Source organism: Gobio gobio (genome assembly GCF_949357685.1).
Source record: "Gobio gobio genome assembly, chromosome: 1".
In the NCBI taxonomy this organism is placed as follows: domain Eukaryota; kingdom Metazoa; phylum Chordata; class Actinopteri; order Cypriniformes; family Gobionidae; genus Gobio; species Gobio gobio.
The window spans coordinates 65,661,803-65,685,433 of NC_137097.1; the positions used below are offsets into that span (position 1 = coordinate 65,661,803).

The following is a 23,631-nucleotide window of genomic DNA, read 5'->3' on the forward strand; positions in this document are numbered from 1 at the left end:
GTGTATGTGCTAACCTTTTCATGGCAGCAGTTTTACAAAATCATGTCACACACAATTTTTCGCTCGTTTTATTTTAGACTGAAGCGTTTCAAATGTAGTTTTTCTAAAGAATGTCTTTTTATTACACATTTCCGGCCCCCTCAAACCCACACACACACATATTTATCTTGCAGATGTGTTAGAACATATCTCTGTCAGACCGAGTGGAAAAATCCCACCCAGACCCGAGAGTCTGGCCCTGGTTTCCTCTCAACCCACATTCGGCTTGCTTTGATATCTAAAATAACGCTCTATTTTTTTATTTTACTCTCTTCGGTGCCAAGTCACCACCCCTGAGAGGGCTTTGCAGAAATTCCCTCTGTAGTGTAATTAAAAGCACTAAAAGAAAAATGACTAATTTTGCCCTGACCCCCTCCTGTGTCCACCATAATCTGGCATACTTTGGTCCGGCTGTCTATGTTTCATCTCAGAATTCGTGCCAGAATCTCACAAAGTTTTCCCTCCTTGAAACAATGTGGCCTCAACAGCATTGGCTGGGAGATGGTGACACACAGTAAAGACATGGTCACATCACAGATGTTGCAGGACCTCTGACTGTCCCATAGAGAGTATTGAGACAAAAAAAGGGAGGCGAGACAGTGGTTTTCGCCAGATTTAGGGAAGGAAATGGCAAATTATCCTGTTTTTAATACCACAGTAGCTAATAAAATCACTGCCTGGAAATCGAGAGAGAGAGAATGAATGTTAGACTTTGACTGACTGAAAATGTATTTACAAAATTACAGTAGCTCTGTTCCGAATTCTAGTGAGCTGCCAACCTAGACAGCTTTTTAAGGCATCATAGCATAATTATGTTGCCTTTTAAGAAGCATCAGTTAGGCTAATCTAATGCAGAACTGGATGTATCCTTCATGGGGAATGCAATCCCAGAAAGTATTGTAATGAACTCTGATTCATCTAAGATGACAGATGAGGTAAATGTTGACTATAAAGATGAAAAAGTTTGGGATCACTCAAATGTATTTATTTATTTATTTTTCAAAAAGGAAATTGATACCTTTATTCAGCAAGGATGCATTAAATTGATTAAAAGTGACAGTAAAGACATTTATAATGTTACAAAATATTTATATTTCAAATATCAAAGAATCCAAGGTTTCCATAAAAATATTAAAGGGGTGGTAAACCACGATTTCACTATTCTAACTTTAGCTAGCGTGTAATGTTGCTGCTTGAGCATAAACAACATCTGCAAAGTTACAACGTTCAAAGTTTAAAGCAAAGGGAGATATTTGCCTTTAAAGAAATCCATTTCTAAGGACTACAGCAAACGGCCAGTAGGCGACTACACACATTCCTCCAGGGTTGGTGACATCAACAGGCTCAATATTTACATAAACCCCTCCTCCGAGAATATTAAATAAGGGGGGGTGAGGCCATTTTGTATCGCGGCGCTGTTGTGGTTAGTAGGCTGGAGTGTTGTTGCCGCGATGCAGAGGAAACGCTGTTATTTTCATCCGGATTGCAGGTCTGGGGTACTTGCTCTGTTCAGCCTTCCTTGGGATGGGGGTGCGTTGCAGAGCGTTTAACATACAGCATGTTATATGCACGTGTGTTTGAGTCAGCGGGGAATCAGGCGCGCGCAGGGCTCCCTGCAGAGGAGATCTAACATCTAAGCACATCTAACAGAGGAAAACATCCACCGTCTTCGCGATTTCAATGCCAGATTTGCACAACGTCAGCTGCGTGAAAAAAACACTGCCGGTGCGTGGATGCACGACGCGCGCGCTGCACATTTCACGGAGGACAACACAAACTTCCACAAACTTCGCGAGTTCAATACAGGATATGCACAGCGGCTTGTCCTGAAAGCTGGATTTACAAACAGAAGCTGTTTACGGGCCACAACCTGTAAGTCTGATTTATTTTTCATCGATGTGTTTTCCTGTAATAGGTTGTAGCAAGGAAGTAAACAGATGACAGCGCTGTTCTGCAAACCAGTCTGTTAAATGCTCATTCATACTTAACGTTATCCGACGAACACCTATCGTTACAAACACTAACGTTAAAATCTCAACAGCGAACCTGGCATTAGTGTAAATGATTCTTTGATTAGAGCTTTTATGTATTGTTTATCTACAGGCATGCTAAACATGGTTCTGTGTGTGATTTGGCTAACTTACTAGTTAAAGCCAGTGCTTAGTGTTCGTTTTGGGTTAGTTCTTGCGACAGATATTTGGCTATAATCGTTCTAAAAATACAAAAGTTAAAGTGCCATTCAGTAGCGATCACTATAGATCCGCAGTCTTTACTCTTGAGGACTGAACAGGTTCTGCTCGATCATCTTCACTGATCTGATTCGGGCTCATATGGTTTTATTGACGCCGTTGTTTCTATGACCAAAGCACAGCCTCCGGTAAGGGGCGTGACGTTTCCGACAAACGTACACTGCGGTTAGCGAATCACAACACACTGGGCCAGCTAACCAATCAGAGCCCACTGCGTATTTTTGAGGGACTGGCTTCATACAACCCGGAAAGCATCAGACCGTTTTACAAGGAGGGACAAAGCAGTGTAGAATAAAGGTCAAATATATGACAAATAAGGCAATTTTTTTTAAAACGAAGCATGAACACATGTTACAGTGCACCCCACAAACACAATCAAGCCTTCAAAAGAATGTGTTTTACCACCCCTTTAAGCAGAACAACTTGATAGTAATGAGAAATGTTTCTTGAGCAGCAAATTATTTCTGAAGGATCATGTGACACTGAAGAAATGATGCTGAAAATTCAGCTTTGCATCACAGGAATAAATTACATTACAAATATATTCAAACAGAAAATGGCTATTTTAAATTGTAATAATATTTCACAATATTGCTGTTTTTACTGTATTTTTGATCTAATAAATGCAGCCTTGGTGAGCATAACTTAGTGAGACTTTTTTCAAAAACCAAAAAAATCTTACAGACCCCAATATTTTGAACGGTAGTGTAAAATTATATTTAATTCAATGCTGAAAATAGTTAATCAAATGTAGTGTGATCTCATTAAAAATGTACTATTTCACACTTTATCTTTTTCCAATCTTTGACAATTTACAGTGTCTCTTCCTTAGCTTATCAACATGCTAAAGACCAATTGTGAGGACGCCATGAGGGCTCAAGTCTGTTCAGTGTTCAGTTCAATAACTGAGTAAAGTTCATTCATTTTGAAATGAGTTCAGTTATAAACAGCTCTACAGAAGCCAAAAGTGTCGCTATTCAGCTCAAATCAGTTCAATGTTGATTCAGTTCAGTAACATTGTTGATGTTGCAACATTTGTTAATTATCATAAACAAAGTTGATTCAACTAAAGTTCTCAAGTTTTATTCTCATCCAATAGTGTCAGACAGTGCCTTCAAATCAATAATATTACTGAATATTAAGGGTTTGTACACACTTGGCATGTTTGGTTCGATTAAAACGAACCCTGGTGCGATTGCTCTGTTAGTGCGGTTCATTTGAATAAGTGAGCGCTGCCATCTGAACCGTTTGGAAGCGGCCCCCGCCTGAGACCGTTGAAAAGATGGGTCTCGGTCCGCTTCCAAACGAACTCTGGTGCGGTTCGAATGATGTATGAGCGCAACACGGACCAAAGACATGTAAACGAACCAAAAACAGGAAGTTGAGACTCCGATATGGTTGCTGCTGATGCGAAACTCACTTTCATTGGCATTTTAACACCGAACCTAAAGATACCAAACCTAAAGGCATAAGGATATCTTTACAACCTGATTGGTCAGCTTTTATTGGTCAGCTTCGCAACAGAACTTACCGAACATCCAAAACAATGCTGTGTGCTTGGCTAAATGCGCTCGTTGTATGTGCGTAGTGGTATTTTGACCAGCTGACAACTCGTGAAGAGCTTATAAAATGTGTGAAGGAGTCAAAACAACGACAGGAATCCCTCCGTCACACACGTTCGTCTTTTGTAGGGTCGCATCTTGTGACATCATGTCCTGTTTTTGATCCGTTTTGCGTTTATATTCCATTCGAGCCACACCAGAGTTTGTTTGGAAGTGGCCAGAGATGCCTGAAAAGATGTTTTGTTTGTTTGTTTGGTGCACACTAGGGTTCAGATGGCAGCGTTCACACTTAAAGGTTCCGTGTGTACATTTTAGCAACCGTCCACCGCTCACCCCTCTCTTTTGAAACACATAGAGAAGCTACGTGGACCAACACAGGACAAAGATGTCATCGTCTGAGACAGCAGAGAGTAGCTAGCGCTCTGTAGAGAAGTTTGTCCGTTTAGGGCTACTGTAGAAACATGACTGCGCAAAATTGCGACTTAACTGTAAGGAGACCCGCGGTTTGTGTAGATCGAAATGGCTCATTCTAAGGTGATAAAAACATAACTGTTCATTATATATTATTGCATTTCTGTCAATAGATTCCTCCTAAATATTACACTGTGCACCTTTAATCAAATGAACCGCACTAACAGATAAATCGCACCAGGGTTTGTTTTAATCATACCAAACATGCCTAGTGTGAACAAACCTTCTCCTTAAAGGGATAGGAAAAAATGTACTCACCCTAAAGTCACCCTAGGTGTATATGACATTCTTCTTTCAGACCAAGCGGCAACCTCCCGCAGTTTCTCTTGAAGCCAATACGGAAGTGACTTAAACTGCAATTCATCGATTGGCCGCTAGGGGCAGGCTCCAGAAGTGAGCAGAATCTCATTGAGCCCCATGTTAAAATACCCAACTTTACAGCAGAAAAAAACATGTTTACAGTCTGGTACAAATTGTGTTTTTGGTCTATACGGCTAATTTTGCCCTTCATTACGACTGTGAGGGGGGTGAATTTTTTATAACTCATTCGTTTACATTATATAAAGCCTTAAAGTCCTGCATAGTTAAGGGCGTGCCCACTTTGAGTGACAGGTGGACACGTCACCTCAGCTCCGCCCACGTCCCGCCTCTTTGCCCATTTTCTGTTATTCTGGAGCCAAGACGGCAACGGCCAGCTCGTCCCTACTTTACACTTCAAAACTGCTCTTCAGAATCCTATGGGTGACGCCACGGACACTACGTCCATATTTTTTTACAGTCTATGTTTCAGGCACAGTGTTAATTTTGACAGCAAATTTTGATTTAGTTTTAGTCATAGTCTTTTGACTAAAATATCATTTCGTTTTAGTCATATTTTAGTCACCTGAATTGTTTTTAGTTTTAGTCTAGTTTTAGTCTAAATCTACAGTAGATTTAGTGTCCTAAAATCTATTGAGTTTAGTTCAATTGCATTACATAACCGACGGTCACTTTAACTGACATTTTGACATCATTTTGTTTTTGACATTAAAAATACACGAAAGCTCAATTCACTTTTTTGTATTTCTGTTTTAGTCAGTAGGCCATATCAGGTTAAGCTAAAGCTTCAAATGAGTTTGTTTATTTATTTTTTTAATTTCAGTTAACATTTATTTAATTTCAAGTAATGAAGTTTTGTTAAATGGTTTTAGTTAGCCATTATAACCCTGATACTTCATTGAATATGTGTCAAATACTGGTCTTTCCTCCTGACTATGAATTAAATGGGAATTAAATTAAATATATAATGCGTATATAATGCCAAAAACGAATATATAATGCATGACTTTTAATGATAAACAAGCTCAAAATACACCGGGACTCTTATTTTGAAATGTTTGCGCCTCTGTTGCAGTTGCAGCTGCTCATTCAAGTTCAGATGAGATAAAATATGCATTGTTACAACCGTCTAAAACATATGACTATATAAACATCGTAAAGTAAATATTGTCATTATTCATCAGCATTAGTTCATAAACACTTGCCTGGCGTAAATGTGTGTTATTCATTGATTGTGAGCCGCTCTGGGTCGCTGGATTGGGGATGCGTGAGCCTGGAGAAGCGCAACAGCGCCGTGTTTTCCAGCCGTTAGATCAGCACGTTCAGATCAAATGTGCGCATCGGTTACACAGGATATATTAGTTCTGACTGGATCTCTTCCCTAATCGTCCCTCCCTAACATTTCCGTTCGTTTTTATTTGTTGACGAAAATGACAGTAGATTTTCGTCATAGTTTTTGTCATCCAACACTAGTTTTTATTTAGTTATCGTCTCGTTTTCGTCAGTGAAAAAAGGTAGTTGACGAAAATTATTCGTCAACGAAATTAACACTGTTCAGGCCAATACAATCGGAAAGTGTAGAAACGTAACGCCTCTTGCAGTTCAAAACGCTTACGCCAATTGTCCGACGTAGTTACGCTTTTTCCGTAAGTTGAATACGGAAGCCGGTCAGTCCATCGATTCGCTTCAGAAGGCTTTTATTAACCCCCCGGAGCCGTGTGGAGTACATTTATGATGGATGGATACATTTTTTTGGGCTTCAAATTTTGGGCTGCCATTCACTGCCATTATAAAGCTTGGATTAGGCAGGACATTTTTTAAATATAACTCCGATTCTACTCGTCTGAAAGAAGATAGTCATATAGTTGTTGATAGTCACCTAGGAAGTAGGGTATTTTAATTTTTGGGTGACCTATCCCTTTAAATACTAAAGTATACACGTATTTGTTTACTGGACATGTCACAACTGGGGAGTTTTGCGTTGAGTGAATTTTAGAGCATGTCTACAATAAATAATGAACGTCAAACTCTTTATTTTCGAAAGAGCAAGAAGAATCCTGTTTTTCATGACACGAGCCACAGTCTGTGTAGTAGCAGTGAAACCCACTGTTGAGTGAACAGCGGCAGACGCTCTGATCTTTCCTGTACACTGCAGCTTTGAAGTCGGCGCGCTCTTTGATGTAGTTGTTGTCAGAACACTTTCGACTGTCTGTCTGTTTTCCAAAATCATCGGGAAAAAGTACAGTGTAGGAACAGGGCAAGGAAATAATACGCCTGCAGTCCTCTTTTGAGGATGTGTTAGACGTTGTGGGTCTTTTAACAGAAGATGTGCACTTGTGTAATGTGTTATGAATTGGATTTGCGATGCCCGTAGGACATGGAAAACAGAAGCACCAGCTCTCTCTGTGTTTTGTGTTCCGTGTTGCTATGGGACTACATGCGGGAATGTAAATCTCAGCTGTCTAAACCAAGGGAGGTCAACATAAAATTTCAGATCTGTAATGGAGAATTTGCATGTTATGCATACCTGCCTGCTCTCGTCATAGCTGACAGCTGTGGCCTGCTCACCTCTGTCCTGAAAAGCTGGACGAGCTGGAGACAGGGTGGGACGAGACATGCTTCTGCTGAGGGGCCGTTGTGGAGACAGGGCCATATTTATGGACAGGAAAAGCCAGACGGCCATGAATGTGCTGGTTAGGACGATCGGTTTAAAACAGTTGTCAGACCTGTCGATCACTCCTCTGACAGCCCTAGGCGTGAACTAAAGAACATGCTTCTGTTTCACGAGTGTTAGTTTGAACTGGAAATCTGCCCGTAAAGTGACATCTTTAAAATAAAGTCTATCATTACATTACATAATGGAAAAAGTAGATTCATTTGATCTATGATAGGTTTATCTGCAAAGACATCAATCATAAAGTTTTTATATATTTCAAAACTCCACACCATCAACTGACAGTACCTAGTAAAAATATTATTTTTATTAGTTTTAAAATATGTTTGTGCATAAGTGTCTACTTTATCATTTCATTTATTTATTTATTTTACCTGTCTATAACCCTGTCTGCCATCTGCCATTTTATTTTATTATTTTATTTATTTATTTTACCTGTGCATAACCCTGTCTACTTAATAATATTTTATTTATTTATTTGTTTTATTTTACTTGTGCATAACCCTATATGCCGTCTGCCATTTTATTTATTTAAGTATTTATTAATTTATACCTGTACATATCCCTTTCTACCTCGTAATATTTTATTTAATCTTTTACGTAACCCTACCTCTTTCTTTTTACCTGTGCATAACCCTTAATTTTATTTATTTATTTATTTGTTTGTTTGTTTGTTTGTTTATTTATTTGTTTATGTACATAACCCTTTCTACCTCCATAATATTATTATAGATAATTAATAATATTTTTTTTATTTGTTTTACCTGTGCATAACCCTTTCTATTTAATATTTCATTTATTTATTTTATTTTACTTGTGCATAACCCTATATGCCGTCTGCTATTTTATTTATGTATTTATTTATTTATATCTGTACATAACCCTTTCTACCTCATAATATTTTATTCTATCTTTTTACGTAACCCTACCTCTTTTTTTTTTACCTGTGCATAACCCTTAATATTATTATTATTTTTATTTTTTTTTATATATATATTTTTTATTATTATTATTTCTGTACATAACCCTTTCTACCTCATAATATTATTATAAATAATTAATAATAATTTTAAATAATACAATTATAATTTGTTTTACCTGTGCATAACCCTTTCTATTTAAAGGTCCCATGGCATGGATTGTTTTTATTATTTTATAATGTTTCCTGTATATTTAGCTACACATCAGAAATCACTGATCACAGATCAGGCATTAATGAAAACTGTTGCTCAGTGTTTGTGAGGGTGCTCTCGAATCCATATCGTAAAGTCTGTTTGTAAAGCCTGTGCTGACATTGCGACTGATAAACGGAATCCATTTTATCCAAATTCTCTGGGCGGGCAAAGCAGAGGAAGGGGAGGTAACCTTTTCTCGTATGACGACATACAGGGAAGATTCCAGATCGGCTCGTCTGAGCTCTTATTTTCTCAAAGGCAGAGCAGGACACCCAGAACTCGGTTTACACCTATCACAATTGCTAGCCACTTGGGGACCATACAGGCTATAGAGGAACTCATATTAATGTAAAAAAACTTCATAAAATGAAATTTCATGCCATGGGACCTTAAATAATATTTAATTTATTTATTTAACCCTTTCTGCCGTCTTCCATCCGTCTAACCCTTACCTGTACATAACCCTTTCTATTAGCCTAGAAATCTAGACACACCCTAGAGGCAGCAAATCTAATTTGCAGCCAGGGCGTCTCGCAACTCTCCGTTGGCTTGCGAGCTGGAAAAACCAAACTCTGGTCTGGCCAATCACGTCGCGTATAGTGTCGATGGGCGGCTTAATATAATGACGGCAGAGTTGTGGCGGTTCCGCGTGCTACTTGTAAACAAAGAAGCTGGCGAACAGCGGCCTTTCGAATCGGCTTTGGCCGTGACTCTGGAAGACTTGGAGTTAAGCTTTTCTTTGAGAAAAGAGCAAAGAACGGCACTGAAGTCATTCTTAAGAAAGGAAGATGTGTTGAGTTTTGCCGACCTGATACGGCGAAAATTTAATCTATCAACTAGCTCCGCTTCACCTTCTTCGTTGCTCTGGTTGGTTGTAGCGCTATCCTATTGTGTGCAGAGGGGATTTGAAAGACAACCGTTTATCCCGCCCCTCGGATTGAGCCCTGCCAATGGGGAGTTCCCAGACCCAACATCTTGATGTGGGTCTGGCTTGTCAGTCTACCTTTCTAGCTCATAATATTTTATTTTATCTTTGCAGAACTGTACATAAACCTGTCTACTTAATTTTATGGTATTTTATTTTATTTACATGCGCATAACCCTGTCTACCTCATTATTTTATTTTATTTCACATGCATAAGTACAGTACATGCATAAGTCATATTCTTGTCCTTAACATAAATAAAAAGAGCCTTCTAAAATTAGTAGTAAAACTGTCCCCACCCCCCAACACACACACACACACACACATACTTCCTGTAGGCCAGTGAAAACACCTGCAGGTTAATCATCCTGCCCCTGTTAATGACAGAACCGCTGATTGGAGGAAATAGTTTCATGATCCTCTTGTTGCTGTGAATGTGACACTTTGTCTAGACATGTGATCACTGCACGGAAAGAGAGACATCGAGGTTTTGAGGGTGGATAAAATCCTGTGGGGTAGGAAAATAACAGAGGCTGATGGAAAGAAAAGCTCATTGTGTGTTTTGGACTGCTATACGAGGTCAGAGAGTTTAGATGTGTTTTAGTGTCCTTTATTGGCATGACAAAAATGGTTCATTTGTCAAAGTACAAAATAGGTCAAATGAGCAACAAATATAGCAACTATAATTCAATTAAATTAGATGAAATTAAATTAAATAGTCCGGAGTAAAATTAGAAATTAAACCGCAAGTCAAACAAAAAGTAATGAATGACATAATAAACATTAAACAAAAGTAATGAAAAGTGCATATGTAAATTTCTTTTTTTGTGTGTGTCTCTCAGGCGCTGTATCTGGATCAGTTGTTGGTGTGTGTGGATGCTGTGCTGTGTGTGTGTCAGGTGGACTGTGATGTCATCAGTCTGCAGCTGCTGAAGGCTCTGGTGTCAGTTCAGAGTCTCGCCTCACAGCAGCAACAGCACAACAAGGTAAAACCCACACATACGGCATTTCCCATACACTAATTCAGCTGAAAACATTAGACATGACTGATAAAAGTCATCACATTGTACATACTGCAAGGTCTCAAGAAATCTGCCTACCCATTTACAAAATCTTCTTGCATGTCCAAAGTTTCTGCCCCTAAACATTCTGTTAAAGTCGGCATGAAACAGAAGTTGAAATAGTTTTTTTGTTCCCTATTGTGACGTATATCCGAGTGAAACAGCTTCTCAAACAAGAATGAATGTAGACTTGATTTTGTCCATGGGGATTGATTGGCTGGTTGGATGTTTGTGGTTTACTATTGGTGGATCTCATGTGAGTGACCGGTTGTCCCGCACTCATGCCAGTAAACTCATGATCAGAGAAAAGTCAATGATGATGTGCACGTATAGATCTTTTATAATAAATGCTGCAATACTGCACTATTCGATAAAAAGAGAATTATAAATTTTGATATTATGGTGACATTAAATATGTAACAATATGTAAGATTTTTGTAATAAAATATCCAAAAAACCCTTGCACAGTGTGATATATTTCATGCAGTTGTGTACTTACATTATCCAAAAAAATCCTATTTTGAATTATGGCTTGTCCCTTGTCATAGTCGCCTATAAATTATGTAATATTGCAGTTTCCGCTTGTAGAAACCATGGCAACACACGGACAAACGCGGAAGCATGCGGCTGTTGTGTCGTTCAGTCATCATGGATCGCGATTCTCGCGATTCGATTGTTTTAAACACTTAAAACTGCACAGCATTAACGATGACATAAAATATTGTGATCAAACGTACAGGTAATACATTACCTCATCCGTGAACATGATTTGTGGATTCCATATATATATCTGGATGGTGAAAACGACATCTCCCAATCGTATTGTTTTGAAAATGCGACCTCTTGCGGCGAAAGCTTACAGATTGTGCCTTTAAAAACATGAACATTGGTCACTTTATATGCAGACTATGCAATACTATTTACAGTACATTTTAGTTCACAGTAGTAGATGGATGGACAGTAGATTAAATAGGTGAAGATTATTCTCTGTCTTTCTCAGGCAGAAGAATCATTGAGGAGTTTGTGTGAGGCACAGGGTCTCAGTGGAGCGTGTGAGTTGTACCGACAGCACATGGCAGATCTGCTGCAGTGGCTGTCTGACTCGCATCACACCTGGACCAGTTACTCCATTCAGAAAACACAGCTGGAGATCATCGCCATGCAGTCAGGTGAGTGTGTGTTTCATTCGCAGCTGGGCAACATTTTCTGTTTAGACGCACACAATCTAAAACTTTCCTCAGAGTGAGCAGTCACATTCTTCACTTACTTATTCAATACTTGATTTATTATTTGTAGGGATACACCAAAATGAAAAATTTGGGCCAAAAATTCAGGATTTGGCCGAAACACGAAACTAAAAAGGAATTAATAATAAATTATAACCAAACTTATTTAATAGTCAACATTCAAATAGCTTTCGTTGTACAAACATCTAGAGCTAGTGTCCACACAGCTGACATGTTTTCTATTTGAATATATAGTGATGTCAAAGCTGAGTTTTTAGCATCATCACTCCAGTTTTTAGTGTCACATGATCCTTCAGAAATCATTCTGATATGCTCATTTGCTGCTCAAGAAATGTTAAAAGAACAGTTTAAAATAAACCATTTTAATCAATTTCATTCATCTCGCTGAATACAATTTTACTATTGAATTGTACATAAATACCTATATAATATATAATAAAAACCATTTGAATAGTCAATATTCTCCAAAATGTAATGTATCATAATATTGAAAAAAATATTAATAAATACAATAAAATACCAATATTTGTCTTCTCATCTGTGTTTTCTTTTAGGTCCAGTGGTGGGCGAGTTTCTTCCAACCCTCTTGCCCCTGTTGAAGAGTTGCGTTGAACCCAGTCGAGACCCTGAGATGAGACTTCACATCTTCACCATGCTGTCCAAACTCCTGCTGGACGCCAGCAACACACTGGACTCACAGGGGTCAGTTTATATCAGTCACATCTGATCACACAACCACAGATTGTGTGTTCTGCATCATAAGAGAATATGATAATGCTCTTGATGAAATATTCAAACTGTCACACCCGATAGCATTGAAACATGGGAGATAACCGCAATGGTTAACTGCTACACAGCTGAGCTCTTGCCCACCGCTGCTTAAATATATGCTTAAACATGCGTCGTTACAGTGATTTATGCATTTTAAGAAGCTCTTAGAATGGAGATCTTTTGTGATGCCTGATAAGGATCTAAATGCTATGCATTTCAAAGGCATCCCTTCATAATTACACCAATATAGTGACACATCAGGATAGTCCCCTTCAGATATGTAGCAAAATCCCCTCTTTTCATGTGGCGTTCACCTCAAATTCCTTCGTTGCATGTGGGTCTTTGATTTGCAAAGTGAAATAAGAGGAGAGTGAAAGGTAAGACATCACACACACATCTAAATGAAGACATATCTTAGACTTCTATTGTTTATAAATAAAGATAACTATTGTTATTATTGGCCTCATTCATGAATAATTTTTACCATTATCTAAGTTTCCATTCAAAGTAGCAAATTTAACTTTTGCTAGCGAACGCAGAGTTAGATTAAGTTTCAGAGTGAAAGCAAAGTTTCTCTGTGAAGCGCAAAGGTTTTGCTAGCGAACGCAAAGGTTTTGCTAGCGAACGCAAAGGTTTTGCTTGCGAACGCAAAGGTTTTGTTAGCTAACACAAAGGTTTTGCTAGCTAACGCAAAGTTAGATTAAGTTTCAGAGTGAAAGCAAAGTTTCTCTGTGAAGCGTAAAGGTTTTGCTAGCGAACGCAAAGGTATTGCTAGCGAACGCAAAGTTAGATTAAGTTTCAGAGTGAAAGCAAAGTTTCTCTGTAAAACGCAAAGTTAGATTAAGTTTCAGAGTGAATGCAAAGTTTCTCTGTAAAACGCAAAGGTTTTGCTAGCGAACGCAAAGGTTTTGCTAGCAAACGCAAAGTTAGATTAAGTTTCCGAGTGAAAGCAAAGTTTATCTGTGAAGTGTAAAGGTTTTGCTAGCGAATGCAAAAGTTTTGCTAGCGAACGCAAAGTTAGATTAAGTTTCCGAGTGAAAGCAAAGTTTCTCTATGAAGCATCGAACATTTTTGCTAGTGAACGCGAAGATTTTGCTAGCGAACGCAAAGGTTTTGCTAGCGAACGCAAAGTTAGATTAAGTTTCCGAGTGAAAGCAAAGTTTCTCTATGAAGCGTTGAAAAATTTTCTAGTGAACGCAAAGGTTTTGCTAGGGAACGCAAAGGTTTTGCTAGTGAACGCAAAAGTTAGATTAAGTTTCCGAGTGAAAGCAAAGTTTCTCTATGAAGCATCGAACATTTTTGCTAGTGAACACGAAGATTTTGCTAGGGAACGCAAAGGTTTTGCTAGCGAACGCAAAGGTTTTGCTAGCGAACGCAAAGTTAGATTAAGTTTCCGAGTGAAAGCAAAGTTTATCTATGAAGCATCGAACATTTTTGCTAGTGAACGCGAAGATTTTGCTAGCGAACGCAAAGGTTTTGCTAGCGAACGCAAAGTTAGATTAAGTTTCCGAGTGAAAGCAAAGTTTCTCTATGAAGCGTTGAAAAATTTTCTAGTGAACGCAAAGGTTTTGCTAGGGAACGCAAAGGTTTTGCTAGTGAACGCAAAAGTTAGATTAAGTTTCCGAGTGAAAGCAAAGTTTCTCTATGAAGCATCGAACATTTTTGCTAGTGAACACGAAGATTTTGCTAGGGAACGCAAAGGTTTTGCTAGCGAACGCAAAGGTTTTGCTAGCGAACGCAAAGTTAGATTAAGTTTCCGAGTGAAAGCAAAGTTTATCTGTGAAGTGTAAAGGTTTTGCTAGCGAACGCAAAGTTAGATTAAGTTTCCGAGTGAAAGCAAAGTTTCTCTATGAAGCGTCGAAAAATTTTCTAGTGAACGCAAAGGTTTTGCTAGTGAACGCAAAAGTTAGATTAAGTTTCCGAGTGAAAGCAAAGTTTCTCTGTGAAGCGTCGAAAATTTTTGCTAGTGAACGCAAAGATTTTTTTAGCGAACGCAAAGGTTTTGCTAGCGAACGCAAAAGTTTTGCTAGCGAACGCAAAGTTAGATTAAGTTTCCGAGTGAAAGCAAAGTTTCTCTGTGAAGCGTTGAAAAGTTTTGCTAGCGAACGCAAAGGTTTTGCTCAGGGGTTTCTCAGGGGAACGCAAAAGTTTTGTGAACAAATGCAAAGTTTCTCAGGGAACGCAAAGGTTTTGCAAGCGGACGCAGAGTTTCTCAGGGGAACGCAAAGGTTTTGCTAGCGAACGCAGAGTTTCTCAGGGGAACGCAAAGGTTTTGCTAGCGAACGCAGAGTTTCTCAGGGGAACGCAAAGGTTTTGCTAGCGGACGCAGAGTTTCTCAGGGGAACGCAAAGGTTTTGCTAGCGGACGCAGAGTTTCTCAGGGGAACGCAAAGGTTTTGCTAGCGGACGCAGAGATTCTCAGGGGAACGCAAAGGTTTTGCTAGCGAACGCAGAGTTTCTCAGGGGAACGCAAAGGTTTTGCTAGCGGACGCAGAGTTTCTCAGGGGAACGCAAAGGTTTTGCTAGCGGACGCAGAGTTTCTCAGGGGAACGCAAAGGTTTTGCTAGCGAACGCAGAGTTTCTCAGGGGAACGCAAAGGTTTTGCTAGCGGACGCAGAGTTTCTCAGGGGAACGCAAAGGTTTTGCAAGCGGACGCAGAGTTTTTCAGGGGACCGCAAAGGTTTTGCTAGCGAACGCAAAGGTTTTGCTAGTGAACGCAAAGGTTTTGCTAGGGAACGCAAAGGTTTTGCTAGTGAACGCAAAAGTTAGATTAAGTTTCTGAGTGAAAGCAAAGTTTCTCTGTGAAGCGTCGAAAAATTTTGCTAGGGAACGCAAAGGTTTTGCTAGCGAACGCAAAGGTTTTGCTAGCGAACGCAAAGTTAGATTAAGTTTCCGAGTGAAAGCAAAGTTTCTCTATGAAGCGTCGAAAAATTTTGCTAGTGAATGCAAAGGTTTTGCTAGCGAACGCAAAAGTTTTGCTAGCGAATGCAAAGTTAGATTAAGTTTCCGAGTGAAAGCAAAGTTTCTCTGTGAAGCGTTGAAAATTTTTGCTAGTGAACGCAAAAATTTTGCTAGGGAACGCAAAGGTTTTGCTAGTGAACGCAAAAGTTAGATTAAGTTTCCGAGTGAAAGCAAAGTTTCTCTATGAAGCGTCGAAAAATTTTGCTAGTGAACGCAAAGTTTCTCAGGGAACGCAAAGGTTTTGCAAGCGGACGCAGAGTTTCTCAGGGGAACGCAAAAGTTTTGTGAACAAATGCAAAGTTTTTATGGCAATTTTTGGAACTGATGTGGATCTTGGTTAGCCTGGCTCCGCGCTCCTACGTACTTCTGCTCAATTTAAATTTTTCTTAATTTTTCTACTTTTTTTTTCTTTATGGAAACATAGTTACTCAAGACTATGAAATACTTACTTAAAGGGAAATTTTCATTGTAAAATGTAAATACACTGCAAATAATGTCATTAGCCCAACTAATTTATTGTCGTTTAAAAAAAAAAAAAAATCCTGAAGTTTGCCTTAATGATGTGTTTTCTCTCTCTAGGAAGTTTAGTGAATACATGGAGATGGTCCTCCAGGATTTGTTGTTGCCTAATCTGGTGTGGCGTTCGGGTCGGTCTGCCGCGGCTGTCAGGACCGCTGCTCTCAGCTGCCTGTTAGCTGTCCTACACGGGGCGGCTTTTCCAGCAGAGCGAGTAATAATATACACACATCAACTCTGTCATTACAGCAGAGCCATTAAACTTTAAGACAGCATGAAACCACATTTTGCTTTTAAGTTTTGTAATGTGACATAAAACTGAATAAAATAATTAAAAATGTTTAAATGCAATTTAAATCATTTCAAAAAATCATTTTGCAGGTGGAGGGAATTATATTTTGATGAAGATTATTCAGTTGATTAATTGTGCATAATGAGAATCGATATATTTATTAAGGCAGTGAATGGGATCAAATCTGATTTCATGTTTTGTAACTGTTAGTTAATATCTGCTGAATTTTTTAGATGAAAAATATATTAAAGTACATGTTTGGAATTGGCAAGATTTTTTTATGTTTTTGAAAGAAGTCTCTTTTGCTTACCAAGGCTGCTTTTTTTAATCAAAACATGAATTTTGTGAAATATTATTCCATTTTAAAATAGAATGTTTTCTTTTTTAATATATTGTAAAATGTAATTTATTTCTGTAATGGCAGATCTGAATTTTCAGCATCATTACTCCAGTCTTCAGTGTCACATGATGATTTACTGCTCAAGAAACATTTCTGATTATTATCAATTTTGAAAACCATTAATATCTTTGGTGAAACCGTGATGGCTTTCTTCAGGATTCTTTGATGAATAGAAGGTTCAAAAAAACATATGAACGGTATATGTTTGATTTTGTGTGAGTGATGTTGATGTGTAATAAATGTGTTTCAGGTTGTATCGGTGGAGGACACTCTCAGTACTCAGCTGATCTCTGCTCTGGAGGAAGACTCTAAACTTGCTCGCCTTCTGGCCTGTAGATCTCTTCACTCGCTGCTGAAACTCACAACACAACAGCTCAGCACTGACTCACTAAACAAGATATATCCAGGTACACTTAACTCGTACATACTGTAAAACAATGAGAGAAAGCTGCATATTTACTATGACAGATGAAAATGAGGCTGTGAAGGCTAGAAGTGCAGTTTATTAAATATCTGGATTGTTCAGTTTTCCAGCATTGAAGATTCATCTTTCCACCATATGGGTGGTGTAGATTAGATGTCAAACTGTAGCTGTCAAAGGTCACATGTTGAATGGATTGAAATGGATTCTATTGCTTGCAGCCGTATTTTCAGGCATCAAAATAAATAGGTCTGTATTTTTATTTGACTGTGTAAATGGTGAAATAACACCGTTATTATTTTTGTTCAAAAAATATTATTGAAAATGGTAGATTGAAAAAATGTTAAAGGGTAACTAAACCCTAAAACAACTTTTTTTAGTTATGATCTGCAAGACTGGGGCTTTACTTGTGCTGTTCATTGATTTCGAGTAAATGTTTTGACATTTGGGTATAAAGTGTTTTAATTCTACAATATATGGTGTAAAAACCAAGCGTCAACCTCCCGCAGTTTCTCTTGAAGCCAATACGGAAGGGACTTAAACTGTAATTCATCGACTGGCCACTAGGGACAGGCTCCAGAAGTGAGCAGAATCTCATTGAGCCCCATGTTAAAATGGCCAACTTTACAGCAGATAAAAACATGTTTACAGGTTTTGGTCTGTACGGCTAATTTTGCCCTTCATAACAACTGTGAGGGGGGTGAATTTTTTTATAACTCATTGGTTTACATTATATAAAGCCTTACATTTCTGCATAATTAAGGGCGTGGCCACTTTGAGTGACAGGTGGATAGCCATTTAAAATATGTCTCTTTCTTTGTTATAAGACTATCCTGGTTATAATAAAGTAAATAAAGCATATATTCCAGACATTTATTTTATATATAATAGTAGACAGTGCCCATAAAAGTCAGTTAAGCTATTTTTTATTTAATTATTATTATTTATTTATTTTTTATTTTTTTTTTTTTAATTATTTTTCAGTCTTTTAAAATAGTCTTTGTCTGTTCCTGGTTAAATAAAGCATATCTATGACTATGAGTCTTGCACACATTTTCCAGACATTTATGAATATACAATAATACACAGTGCCCATAAAAAGTCAGTTAATTTATAATTTGGGTAACACTTTACAATAAGGTTGTATTTGTTAACATTAGTTAATGCATTAGTTAACATGAACTAACCATGAACAACACCTCTGATCAGCATTAGTTCATCTTTGTTAACGTTAGTTCATATAAATCCAGCTGTTCATGGTTTGTTCATGTTAGTTCACAGTGCATTAACTAATGTTAGCAAGATTTTAATAATGCATTAGTAAATGTTGAAATAACATTAACAAAGATAGATAAATGCTTTATAAGTGCAGTTCATTATTAGTTCATGTTTACTAAAGTAGTTAACTCATGTTAACTAACGAACCTTATTGTAAAGTGTTACCATAATTTGTAATATTATATTATATTTCAAGTTTAATTTAGTTTAGCTTTTTAGTTTAGTAAAATGGATGCCAGATTTCATAAGACTATCCCGGTTAAATAAAGCATATCAGCGTGTATAATAATTGTTGTTATTGCACACGTGAATGATTTTTTCGATGTGCCCGTGAGGTTGTAAGTGCTTTCATGCGTGTGTCTGTTTGTGTTTCAGAGCTGCTGAAGCGTGTGGACGACAGCAGTGAAGACGTCCGTCTCGAAGCGCTGAAGTCTCTGAGCACATGGTTCTCATCTCTGGGGGAAAACTATGACACTCACTCGTGCCGCCCACACCTGGAGTTCCTGTTCCAGCAGCTGCTGCTCTACATGGACGACCCCGACACCAGAGTCCAGGATTCAGTCCTCGGTAAGGGTGCAGGGATACAAACGGCAGCGATTCTTCATTTCTGCTGTAATCATCTGACGTTCTGACTTGAATTGTGACCGATGACAGTTACATGGGTGTCGACACTGTTGTGGTGTAAGATAAATCTCTTCCTGCTGCATAAGGAAGTGATTCAGGCCTGTGTTAATGGCGTTGCGCTCATCTACGGTCCACTTCACTGATCTCCCTGTTCTTCACTTCAAAGAGCCTCATTAATCCTGCATTTTTACACTCTATCCATCACACGCTCCTCTGCTACTGGCCTGCCTCCAGCCGGGTCATGGGCTGTCAACACCTTCCCATAATCCTATGCCAATGTGTCCTAGTGCACACGCACATGCAGTACAGAAACTCTTCATAGCCCCTAATTAAGCTTTGAACCTACAAAGGATGTTGCAAACGTACATGTAGTAAGTAGGGCATGATGTTCATCCGGTTGATAGCGGCGGTGTGATCCTGAATGCATTTGTTTTATACAAAAGGGGTTTATTTAATGATAACATTTGGCATCATGCGCACAGCACCACAGACCTGGTGGAAAACACCGTCTGATCTTGATTTCCTCTTCTTGTCTTTCTTTATTTTTCATTCTGCTCTTAAACGCATCTTGTATTTCAAAGACACCCCAGATGTGATTAATGTCCATTATAACACCAGACTTGCCATATCCCATAATCCCACTTTCCATTTGTTAAGCTTATAATAACAGCACTCTCACACTGTGCTTGAGTTACTGAGGAAATTCACCCGTTTCTTTGCACAAAGAAAACTTTGTTTTCTGCTGCATTTACAAACGTGTAAAGCGGCGGATAAAAGTAAATCCCCCGACCAAACAAATCAGGATAAAACCAAATCCCCATAACAAAGACACGACTGCTGAAAGAACACAAATGAGCTTTATGGGCTCTCCTTTGTTCCTAAATCGTGAGCTGAAACAATTGAAGCTTTCGCATAATTACACTGCAAAATAATATTTATCGTAATGAGTGTGTGCGCAACAACAGACCAGATAATTATGATCACAATTTCATTATTTACCTGCCATTATCATAAACTACAAAAAAATATTAATTTACTAAATTCTACACTGTGTATATATATTAATACTTGTTCCAGCAATGATGCATTTAATTGATTAAAAGTGACAGTAACAACATTTTTCATATTACTTCTTTTCTAATTTTCTATTCCTCAAATAATCCTGAGAAACATTTATTATGGTTTCCACAAAATATGAAGCAGCACAACTGTTTTCGACATTGATAATAATAATAAAAGTTTCTTGAGCATCAAATCATCATATGAGAATGATTTCTGAAGGATCATGTGACACTGAAGACTGGAGTAATGATGCTGAGAATACAAGTTTTGATAAAAGGAATAAATTACCTTTTACAATAGAAAACAGTTATTTTAAATATTACTGTTTTACTGTATATAGACTGTATATGTTTTGATCAAATAAATGCAGCCATGGTGCGCATAAGAGACTTTAAAAAACATTAAAAATAAATAAACGGACCCCAAACATTTGAATGGTAGTGTATATATCTGTGATTGAACTTGTACTCGATACCGTTTCTTTACTGTGTGTGTATACCATAGACTGTAAAAAGGTGTATACAGTGTGTGTGTGTGTGTGTATATATATATATATATATATATATATATATATATATATATATATATATACAGTGAGGAAAATAAGTATTTGAACACCCTGCTTTTTTGCAAGTTCTCCCACTTAGAAATCATGGAGGGGTCTGAAATTGTCATTGTAGGTGCATGTCCACTGTGAGAGACATAATCAAAAAAAAAAATCCAGAAATCATAATGTATGATTTTTTAACTATTTATTTGTATGATACAGCTGCAATTAAGTATTTGAACACCTGAGAAAATCAATCAATCTGTTAATATTTGGTACAGTAGCCTTTGTTTGCAATTACAGAGGTCAAACGTTTCCTGTAGTTTTTCACCAGGTTTGCACTGCAGGAGGGATTTTGGCCCACTCCTCCACACAGATCTTCTCTAGATCAGTCAGCTTTCTGGCCTGTTGCTGAGAAACACGGAGTTTGAGCTCCCTCCAAAGATTCTCTATTGGGTTTAGGTCTGGAGACTGGCTAGGCCACGCCAGAACCTTGATATGCTTCTTACAGAGCCACTCCTTGGTTATCCTGGCTGTGTGCTTCGGGTCATTGTCATGTTGGAAGACCCAGCCTCGACCCATCTTCAATGCTCTAACTGAGGGAAGGAGGTTGTTCCCCAAAATCTCGCAATACATAGCCCCGGTCATCCTCTCCTTAATACAGTGTAGTCGCCCTGTCCCATGTGCAGAAAAACATCCCCAAAGCATGATGCTACCACCCCATGCTTCACAGTAGCAGATGTCCATGATGTCCAGATGACAGATGTCCATGGATGGTGTTCTTGGGATGGTACTCATCATTCTTCTTCCTCCAAACACGTTTAGTGGAATTATGACCAAAAAGTTCTATTTTGGTCTAATCTGACCACATGACTTTCTCCCATGACTCCTCTGGATCATGCAAATGGTAATTGGCAAACTTAAGACGGGCCTAGACATGTGCTGGTTTAAGCAGGGGAACCTTCCGTGCCATGCATGATTTCAAACCATGACGTCTTAGTGTATTACCAACAGTAACCTTGGAAACGGTGGTCCCAGCTCTTTTCAGGTCATTGACCAGCTCCTCCTGTGTTTCCTCACTGTATATATATATATATTATATACTGTACATATATTTAGATCACAAAAGCTTATACACACACACATACGCGCATGCAAACATGCACACCACTCAAAGTACATAGACTACTTTTTTCCTGTTTTTCTAAAAAAAAAATTCTGCAATACAATGTACAATTTGTCGTGCCAATAAAGCTCATTTGAGAGAGAGAGAGAGAGAGAGAGAGAGAGAGAGAGCGAGAGAGCAACCCCTACAAATGAATACAATTTTATGTAATAACTAAATATAAAGATCTCCATGTCTTTTTTCCTGTCACAGAGGTTCTGAAAGTGGCCAGTGCAGTGGATGGAGGTCTCTTACAGCAGCAGACGGAGGCGGTGAGAGAGAAACAGCGCAGCCCTGAGTACTGCGATAAACTCCTCCAGCACATCCGCTCATTATAACAGACACCTGTCACTCAGTACTGTTTCTTCACTGTGTTTTATGCAGATGTAAACAGGCAAATTCACAACATTTGTGAATGGATAACCTGTTTTTTTAGCTTCAGTTCTGTTCACCAAAGTTAAGTAATTGTTTGAAATGTGCCTTTCTATTTGATATTGACATCTTTATTGATTTATTACATAAACTTGTTTATTAAACTTATCGTTTTATTTCACATTCGTGTTTGCAGATGTGTTGAGTACTTCTTAAGCCAACAAGTCAAGAGCTAATGCATAAACAACTGATATTATTGTAGTTACCAGGAGTAAAGTGAAGTATTGTGGTTAAACCACATTAGGTCTAAAAGTACAATTTTGTTTGTAGTGCTAGCTGGTCAAAAACAATCATTTCTGGAGAAGAATGTCTTGATTCTTATTCTACTACTTGACATTCTGTCTATATTATTGACACATTTTAACAACTTAAAGGATTAGTTCACTTTTAAATAAACTTTTGCTGATAATTTACTCACCCCCATGTCATCCAAGATGTCCATGTCTTTCTTTCTGCAGTCAAAACGAAATTAAGTTTTTTGAGGAAAACATTCCAGGTTTTTCTCCATATAATGGACTTCAATGGGCCCCAAACGGTTCAATGTCCAAATGACAGTTTCAGTGCAGCTTCAAAGGGCTTTAAACAATACCAGACGGTGAACGGGGGTCTTATCTAGCAAAACGACCAGTTTCTGCGAGAAACCCGAGCAGTATTTATGCTATTATTTTACCTCTATTCAGACGAACGTGATCATCTCTGAGCTCCGCCATAACTTCCGCTAAGTGAGGTCAAAATACGAGCGTGGTCATAGATATTTCTATCGTAGATGCCTCATTCTACTGATCCATGCAGGCGCTAATGAGGCATCTACGTATACATCTACGACCATGCTCGTATTTTGACCTCATTTAGCTGAAGTTATTGCAGAAACTGATCGTTTCGCTAGATAAGACCCTTATTCATCATCTGATATCGTTTAAAGCCCTTTGAAGCTGCACTGAAACTGTCATTTGGACCTTGAAGCGTTTGGGGGCCATTGAAGTCCATTATATGGAGAAAAACCCTGGAATGTTTTCCTCAAAAACCTTAATTTCTTTTCGACTGAAGAAAGAAAGACATGGACATCTTGGATGACATGGGGGTGAGTAAATTATCAGCAAAAGTTTATTTAAAAGTGAACTAATCCTTTAAGCTCTGGGACGATTGTTGGGATTTCCGCCTGGATTTGGCCTACCCAAATTAAAAAGCTTCCCATACCCACATACAGTGGTCTCTAAATACACAATTTTGGTGTCATTTTACAGGAAACCCTTTGAAGTTTCATAAATCACCGCCCGCCACCCCCAAAAAAGAGACGCTTTTTGATTTTTTTTGGTTATAAATTCAGTTTTGTAAGTGTGTAACTCAGGCCCTGTGTGCTCTAGCACCCTGCAGAGAGTTTGGGCTGAAATTAAATAAAAAAAAAGGTCATATTCCTCCATTCAGATTCATTTGAATAAATC

At 38.3% G+C, this 23,631-nt stretch overlaps 1 protein-coding gene across 1 annotated transcript in view; it reads left to right on the forward strand.

The window, feature by feature from the left end:
- Nucleotides 1-22,312, forward strand: part of dnaaf5 (dynein axonemal assembly factor 5) — a 29,623-nt gene extending 7,311 nt beyond the window's left edge. Inside the window, exons 7-13 of the mRNA XM_079822970.1 lie at nt 10,256-10,399; nt 11,475-11,643; nt 12,276-12,423; nt 16,032-16,182; nt 16,911-17,067; nt 18,735-18,926; nt 21,971-22,312. Coding sequence (XP_079679096.1) covers nt 10,256-10,399; nt 11,475-11,643; nt 12,276-12,423; nt 16,032-16,182; nt 16,911-17,067; nt 18,735-18,926; nt 21,971-22,095 — 1,086 coding nt within the window. The 3' untranslated portion in view covers nt 22,096-22,312. The remainder of the gene's footprint in view (nt 1-10,255; nt 10,400-11,474; nt 11,644-12,275; nt 12,424-16,031; nt 16,183-16,910; nt 17,068-18,734; nt 18,927-21,970) is intronic.
- Nucleotides 22,313-23,631: the final 1,319 nt, after the last annotated feature.